The sequence below is a fragment of the Buceros rhinoceros genome, unplaced genomic scaffold (genome assembly GCF_000710305.1).
Source record: "Buceros rhinoceros silvestris isolate BGI_N320 unplaced genomic scaffold, ASM71030v1 scaffold35280, whole genome shotgun sequence".
NCBI lineage: Eukaryota > Metazoa > Chordata > Aves > Bucerotiformes > Bucerotidae > Buceros > Buceros rhinoceros.
Genome location: NW_010391916.1, coordinates 2,399 through 10,681, shown reverse-complemented (window position 1 = coordinate 10,681; position 8,283 = coordinate 2,399). Strand labels below are relative to the sequence as shown.

General features: G+C 55.4%; 1 protein-coding gene across 1 annotated transcript; it reads left to right on the top strand.

Annotated features, from left to right (window-relative positions):
- Positions 1 to 718: 718 nt before the first annotated feature.
- Positions 719 to 8,164, top strand: PSMA5 (proteasome (prosome, macropain) subunit, alpha type, 5; the record flags this gene model as incomplete). The annotated part of the gene is made up of 8 exons (XM_010143470.1): positions 719 to 785; positions 1,283 to 1,409; positions 2,246 to 2,313; positions 3,529 to 3,636; positions 3,732 to 3,790; positions 4,569 to 4,671; positions 5,693 to 5,779; positions 7,873 to 8,164. Coding segments are annotated over 8 exons (697 nt in total), but the record flags the coding sequence as incomplete, so codon positions are not given.
- Between the last annotated feature and the right edge of the window lie 119 nt (positions 8,165 to 8,283).

Genomic DNA, 8,283 nt, shown 5'->3' with positions numbered 1-8,283 from the left:
CTCGACCGTCAGCCTGCCTGGGCCGGTGGTGGTGCCCTCCTCACCGTCCGCCCCCTCCATGCGGCCGGTTCTTTCCCCGAATTTTTATATTCTGTGGGTTTTGGGGACTCCGGTTCTGCTAAATACAGGGGAAGGGAGGGCCTGGCCCGTGTGACCGGGGGTTTCCGGTGTGGTAAGGCCCTGAGGCCCCTGGTATGGGGGGAGGCTGCGTGTGGGCTCTCCAGGGGCCTTCTCCTAAGGCTGTAGTTTGATCTTGTTACATGTTTCCTGAACCCCGGTGGGTCTGAAGACATTCCTCGAGGGTTTTGCATGTGGACGGAGTCCCTGGGCACAGTGCTGAGAAAGCACCAGCCCAGCGGGCCTGGCGGAGGCCTGTGCAGTGGGCTGGGGGCGTGGGACAGGGTGTGATGGGGTAACTGGGGAAAGGAATGGGCCTGCACTGGTAAAACAAAATCCTGTTGGTGCTGAGAGAAGGCAGAATCCACTGTGTGGTGAAAAGAGACCTCCTGGCCTGGTACCAGGCCTGCTGCCCTTCCTTTTGCGCTCAATTCCGTAAGCACCCTGAATCCAGACCCCTGCCCCGAGGGTGCCGGACTCCAGCTGCCCCTTCTGTGGCACCTGTCCCCAGCTGGCCTCACCCTTCTCTCCATCGCTCTTGAATTTCTCCTCAGCCTTTGCTTTCCTGCCCTTCACACTTCTCTGGTGTTGCTCTTTGCAGGGGTGTGAACACTTTTTCTCCGGAGGGGAGGCTCTTCCAAGTGGAGTATGCAATCGAGGCCATCAAGGTATTGTCAGCCCCATCTCCCTGCCCAGCTGTGACCTTGAGGGCTCTTTTAAACCCAGACCCTGGGCTTTGGTCAGGTGTAAAACCCGGCAGGTTCTGTCCCCTTGGGCTCTGGCCTTGCCCTGCAGGGTTTGGCTGGCTCCCAGGGCAGCGCCGAGCAGGAGCTGCTGCTTTTTCCCCCGTGTGTGACTGCCCTGGCAGCTCTTTGCCAGCCTTTCACATCTGGTTTGTAGCAGCTCCCTTGCAGCTCTGCCCTTTTACGTGTTGTGAAGGACCAAAACCCCATCGATTTCCCCCTCCATGTCTCCTACCAACCAATTGACCCCCCAGCCAAACACAATCGGTGATTCTAACCCCCAAATCAAAGCTGACGAAGCGGGACATGCCCGTCGTGCCCATAAACGCTTGTCTCGGAGCAGAAGAGCACTCAGCTTCCCCTTTCCCTGAGGTAACTGTGTTCCCTCCTGATGGTGGTGGTGACTGGGTGGTGGTTTCCAGCTCGGCTCCACGGCCATCGGGATCCAGACCTCGGAGGGCGTCTGCCTGGCCGTGGAGAAGAGGATCACCTCCCCGCTGATGGAACCCAGCAGCATCGAGAAGATCGTTGAAATCGATTCCCACATCGGTGAGCAGAAAGAAATGAGCTTTGGGAGAGCCCTGGGAGCAGGCCTGGGGATTTGGATAAGACTTTATCCCCTGGGGGTGTCGGAAGCAGCGTTTTGGGGCTGGAGCCTTCCCTGCAGGCAGCTCTGCCGTCCCTCCCAGTCAACACCAGCTCCTGGTTACTGGTTTTCCAGGCTCTAGGCCAGCAGGACATAGTTACAGGAGCTTGAAGAGGCAGCTGAAGTGCTCCCACCCTGCCTCAGTGACCTCCCTCACGAAAGCTCAGCCCAAATTTAGCTCTGGGAGGGCAGAGAACTGCTGCGAGAGGCTTGACTCAGGGCCAGCTTCTCCTGGAGCTCCGGTGTTGGCGCGATCCCCTGCTCCAGCAGCCTCCTGTGCCGCAAGGGGCCCGCGACAGGCACATTACCAAATATGTCGCCTTGAAGAGCAGGAGCCCTCCAAAATACCCCTGTTGCTGATGAGCTGGGTGATGGCAGCGGGAAATCAGACTCTTCAGGAGCTCCTTCTGCCTGTTGCAATAGGGCCCTGCTCTGCCTGGAGCAGGATTTGTGCTGGAGGCTCCAGCTGCATCCCCCCAGCCAGCCCTTCTCTCACTGGAGAGGGAGGAAGGAGTGTCCCTTCCGCATAGGTTGTGTTCCTGTTGGTTGGATGCTCTCGGAAGGCCTCAAACATGGGTCCTTTAACTGGTTCAGATTTGAGGCGTGACTAGTTCTGTACCTGCTCTTGAGTGAATCCGTCCTGGCTGGCTGCTTCCATGGGGGGAGCTCTGGGAGTCTGGGGTAAGTGCGTAGCAAATAATCACTGAAACGATGCCTGGTTTCCTCTCCCTGGTTGCAGGGTGTGCCATGAGCGGCTTGATAGCTGATGCGAAGACTTTGATTGATAAAGCAAGAGTGGAGACTCAGGTGAGACTCGGCATTTCTCATCTTCAAACAACAGCACTGGGCTCGGGGGCATCTCGGAAGTCTCTGGCATGGGGGGTTTATTGAATCACAGAATTGTTGAGCCCCGTATTGTCCTTACTGAGGCTGGCCTAAACCCCAGGCCAGCTGAACTAACAGAGCATTGGCTCTGCTCAAGGTTAGATCATTGATGAACTTAGAATAGATGATTTTTAAAAGTTATCTGGTTGTAGGAGACATAGAATATAACAGAACAACTCAAGGTTTCCTAGAACTTTAAAAGGTGATTCTCTTCCTGCGACCCCAGCAACCGAGGACCGAGACAACCGGAACGAACTTGAAAGAAAGAAATGAAACGAGGAATATGAGATTTGCTGAGACAAGGGAATTGAACAGACTTTTTCATCAATGAAGAACGAAGAAATGAGAATCTGTGGAAAAACATCAAGGACTTTACCTGGTGACATAACGTTAGAAAAGAAGACTCTGTACACGGAGGATGCGCTCTGTGCACTTTGCCTCTCCACTGGGGAGATGGATGGCCCAACTCTGAGCTGCTGAATAAAGCAAACCGAGAGTTACCCACGGACTGGTAAAAACCTTTAACAAGAGATCGGCCCCCCCTTGCTCCACCCTCCTGTCAGGGAGTTGTCAGAGCCAGAAGGGCTCCCCGGAGCCTCCTCTGCTCCAGGCTCAACCCACCCAGGTCCCTCAGCCGCTCCTCAGCGCATTGTGCTCCAGACCCTGCCCCTGCTCTGCTGTCCTGCTCTGGACCCCCTCGTTAGAGCAGAGGAGCTGGTGTGGAGGGGGAGGCTCACAGGGAATGTTACTGCTCTTTATATTTTTGACTCCTTAAATGTACTCAGGGGTTCCAGGTACAGCAAAGACTTTTCCTGTGGAATTTTCCTGTGTGTCACCATCAGGAGACCCAGATAACCCCATTGCTTCCAGTGTGTACTGGGGTCCAGTCTCCAGCCTTGCGTGTCCCCCCGGTGGCATCCCAAGGCCTGCCTCTCCCAGCGTTTCTGGGGGATCCCTGCACGAACTTCCCAGTTTGGCCTGCGCTTCCCACTCTTTTCCTGTGCTTCCCTCCAGCTGAAGGGCTGTGCCCGAATGAACGTTGTTTCTGTGGCTCCTCCTGAACTATCCAGGATTGTTGTATTTTGGGAACAAGGGAATAATTGAAATCTTTATTATATATTATTTCCCCCCCTGCAGAATCACTGGTTCACCTACAACGAGACCATGACGGTGGAGAGTGTGACACAGGCCGTGTCCAACCTGGCGCTGCAGTTTGGGGAGGAGGATGCGGACCCTGGGGCCATGGTGTGCAGCTGGGGGTGGCTGGGGAGGTGCTGGGGGTGCACTGGGGGGTCCCCTCTGCTCTTGCCCTTGGCCTCACCACCTCCCTTCTGTTGCAGTCTCGTCCGTTCGGTGTGGCGCTGCTTTTTGGAGGAGTGGATGAGAAGGGACCCCAGCTGTAAGTTCGGCTCTTTTAATCCAGGCCAGAGCTCTGGGAAGAGACCAAACCTCTGCCAAAACTTCCCAGGACGCTTTAATGACTTGATGCTGGGATTTGACTTAAGCCAGACACTTGGGGTTTATCCCATTATGGACCTGTTAATGCTTTTAAACCCTTCCCTTCAGAGCACGGCTGGCAGCAGCCTCTGCACCCTTCGGGGTTGAGGAGAGCGTTGTGTCTTCAGCAAATCCTTGTGTTTTAATCCGGTGTCCTGGGCTGGAGGGAGGTGTTAAAGCTCTCCCCATCCCCAGTTTATTCTTACCTTTCCCTAAAGGACTAGCAGAGCCACCCGTAACCTAATCTGTGGAGCCTGCTGTGACATTCCTTGGGGAGGTGGTGGAGGGCCTGTAACCCGAACTCGAGTGCTTCAGCCACGGGGAATGGCCCAGCAGAGCCAGTCCGTAACATCTCCCTCCCAGCAGGGAAAACTTGCTGGGTTTGTTAAAAAAAAAAATACGATAAGGGGGAAAATGAAAAGGAAAATGATGGTGCTGTGAGTCCGGAGGCGGCATCATGAGTGCGTAGTCTCCTTCCAGTGACTCTGGTACTCCTCCAACCTCATTTATCTCCTGGGTGCCAGGAGGAGAGACCTCCCACAGCACTCCCCAAGGAGGCTGGGTGCAGCGAGGGGCTGCCCCGAGCTCTGCCCTGTGTTCTCTCCCAGCTCTGAGCTGTGCTCAGGGGAAGCCCTCAGGGTGCAGCGGCCGTTCATGCTCCCTGACCCCCGTTCTCGCAGGTTTCACATGGACCCATCAGGGACGTTTGTCCAGTGCGACGCCAGAGCGATCGGTTCTGCCTCAGAAGGCGCGCAGAGCTCGCTGCAGGAGGTTTACCATAAGGTAACGGGCTGGATCAGGGTCGACACCTCCCAAGCTGCAGACGAGGGATTCCCAAGGCTCTCCTCTGCTGTCGGGGAGGTGCAGGAGCCTGTTGAGGTGGAGTCAGGAGAGCAGCTCCCAGCAGGAGTCTCCTGTTCCCCCTGGGCTGCAGCTGGAAGGCCAGGCCGGTGTCCGAGATGCCTGTGGCTGGTGATAATTAAGACCACGTTAGGAGTCCTCTATAAATAAAAGGCCTGTCCATGAGTGGTGCCAGTTGGCATCAGGGCTCACCGTGGCCACAGCCCAAGCGTAAAGCAAGCAACTTCCCTTCACCAGAGCTGTTAAGCTGGTGGAGTTTGTGGCTTATTGGTCTTTTTTGATGTAAAATAGAAACTCCCTTCCCTCCCCGCGGAGGGAGCTGCCTGACTGGTGCACTAAGAAACCCGGTGCTATCGAAAAGCGCAATTGGTGGCGATCGCTGTGCAGAATCCCAGCCCGAGGCTCAATTGCCTCATTTCTTTTCTAGAGGATTTGTCCACGTTCTGGGCTCTGTGGCCCAGTAACCCTCTCCCACGGGCAGAGTCGCTGCAGACTCTGCAGTCACCGAGTGTGCCCGGCTGTGCTCTAGTCCCGCCTCGCACTGAGATTTATGAGATTAAAGCTCCTGCCAAGGGGGAACCAGGCTTTTTGGAGCTTGTTGTGGGGGGAAACTGCTTGACAGACAGTGCCTGGTGAAGAGAAATGGACCCTTGTGTCCCCATCCCGACAGGAAGCTTCACGTGCCCAGATTAGCGGTCCTTAAGCTTTGTAAAAAGTTACACAGAGGCAGGATGTCGCCGTCCTTGCGACTGTCGCTGCTCTGTGAGCTCATGTTGATGCTGAGATAATTTGATAAGCTTTTAAACTTGCTACTGGTGACAGCAGGAAGGATTCGAGAGGAGCGGGAGGGTGAGCGGGCGCTTCCGCAGTCCGTGGTGGGGGGTAATGTGCGAGCATTCCCTCCGGTGTCAGCCGCGCTGTTCACGAGCAGTTTGTCTTACAGTCCATGACGCTGAAGGAAGCGATCAAATCCTCCCTCGTCATCCTGAAACAAGTTATGGAGGAGAAGCTGAACGCCACCAACATCGAGGTAACCATGGCAACCTTTATTTGGCCTTCTGGCAGCAGCGGTTCCCGAGGGGCTCCCTGGCCCTGCTGACCCTCCCAATTTCGGGCTGGCCAGCAGGAACCTGTCCTGGGTGGCTTTTCTTCCCCCTCGCTGCCTTTAGCAGTTCTTTTTTCCCTACTACTTGTAATAGTAGAAGGGATGAAAATTCTACAGCTTCTGGACTTGCTATATTCAATCTTGGGGTGGTGCCAAAAATCTTGGGCAGAAGGACCGGGGAGGTGAAGCCTCCAGGAACACTCGTTCTTTTCTACCCTCTGGCTTTGGCTTGCAGAGCTCAGTAGATCCTCGCAACCGTAGCAGTACCTGTCCCCCAGACCCTGCTCCTTAGGCCAGTAACACTCCTTTTCAGGAGCAAAGGAACAAACCCATCCAGTTTGACAGTGGAGAGATGAAGAGCGAGGCTGGTGTAGAGTTTGCTTCTGTTTCTGGCAGGTTACGAGCCACTAGACCTTTTCAAACCCCATCATTCCCACTCCTGGGCTGCTCTCCTCCCCTTCCTCTCCTCTGAGTGCTGGGAACCTGTTTCCCAAACAGTCTAAAACTGTGCACTCCATTTTTTTTTTTAATTAAATCCTGCTGCAGAGCACCCTCCCTGACATGGTGAAGCGCTTTCCTTTGCAGGGAAGGGCTGGACTCTGCTTCCCTGACCCGCAGTGATCAACTCTCGGTCAGCTCCAGGTCTCCTCCGGAAGATCCACAGTACAGTGCAGAGAGACAGAGGCAGGGGAGCGCGTACAGTATCCTGACGTCATGTCCCTGTTTAACAGGGCTTAACTGTGCTTGGCAGAGCTCTGAACAGGCCGAGGAATCCTGTCGGGGTTAAGGATGAGGAGAATGTGCTGAGGATTAAAAGGTCTCTATTGACTCAAGTCCCCCTCCTGGCTGAAAAGCTTCTACCTGAAGCGGCTGCTTTGCTCTTGAGCCCCTTAGAAGTACTTGGGGCTCCTGGCTGTTGACCCCACTTCCCCCTCTGGTGTGGGAGCTTCCGTCTAGCAGGGGCAGAAGATGGTCAAGGAAGGGTTAAACCCATTAGTGAGCCTTAAACACTGTTTATGCTTTGAATTAATCGCTTCCCCTGAAGCAGGGTGGGTTTGTGGGCAGGAGGCGAGGCGTGGGTTGGAGCAGGCATGGAAGAGCAGAGCTGCGAGTGTCTCTGGGTTCTTGTTTGGAGTTTTGGGGTGTCAATATGGGGCCGTTCGGGTGCATTGTCAGGCTGGTGATGTGAGGAGCCTGAAGTGGCCTCTGCCAGTGTGTCTGACTCATCCCAGAGCTCAAACCTGGGCTCTCGGGAGCTCTCAGGCTGAGTGTTGGGGATGTTTCTCCTGGAGAAAGGCTCCTGGCTGCTCTCCCTCTACCCTAAGGGTGGTTCCTACCACTCTGTGCTGGTTTATGGGGGACCTTGCAAGCAGAGAAGCCTTGGGAAGTGCCAGGACCATCTGCAGGTTCATCTCCTCGTGATCCTCTCCCAGTCCCATCGCTTGTCGAGTGTTCTGGTGCTCTTCCCCTGAACCGTCTGGGCTTGCCACCCTTGGCAGAGGGGCAGGGCGGAGCCTGGTGTCCCCCAGCCTCATCCCCTGGGCTTCACCTGGGACATGGATCACCAGGCAGCGTCAGGCTGCACTGTGGCCACCTCATCAGTGGTGTTTGGCCACCAAAATGCAGCTTTGCCTCTGCCTCAGTTTCCCCTCAGTCCCATTTGGAGTGTTTTGGCCCTTGCAAGGAGACTGGGCTGGGAATTCTCCCCTCGGCTGGTTCCTGGAGGAGAAGCAGCACTTCTGCCACTGGCCCTGCTCCGAGGAGCCTTTGACGAGGGCTTGTCAAACAGGAGGCTTTTTCCTGCTTGCTGCCACCAGCCGCCTCCTGCGGCCGCTGCTCCTCGGAGCCTGAGTCAATTAAAAGCTATTTCTGTGGCAGGCAGCTATTTTAGGGCATCAAAGAGCGTGTTCTGGGGTGGAATGATCTTGCTTGGCTGGCAGGAGACGGAACAGCTGCTGCGGCGGCTCCCCGGCCCCTGCCCTGCACTGTCACTTAACCCCTCGCTCCTTCTATTCCAGCTTGCCACCGTGCAGCCCGGCATGAAGTTCCACATGTACACGAAAGAGGAGCTGGAAGAGGTCATCAAGGATATTTGAAAAGGAGAGAACCTCCCTCAGAAGGCTTGTTTTCTCCCCCCTCACCCCCCAATCAAAGCGAACTGACCAGTTCCTTCCAGTACCTGTGATTTGATTTTCCAGCAGCATCTGTAACTGCTCCTCTCAGCAGGCTCTTGAGGTTTTTTTTTTTTTACAGTTTCTGTACATAACAGATCTCCACAAGAGGAAATGAGAATAAATCCTTTTTACTCTACCCTGGGTCTGAGCTCTGAGGTGGGCAGGGACCGGTCCCGGCTAAAAGCGAGAGCTGAGCTGCTGGAACAGGTGCAGGGCGAAGGCAGCGGCTGGGCTCCCTCCTGTGGGCGGACGGGA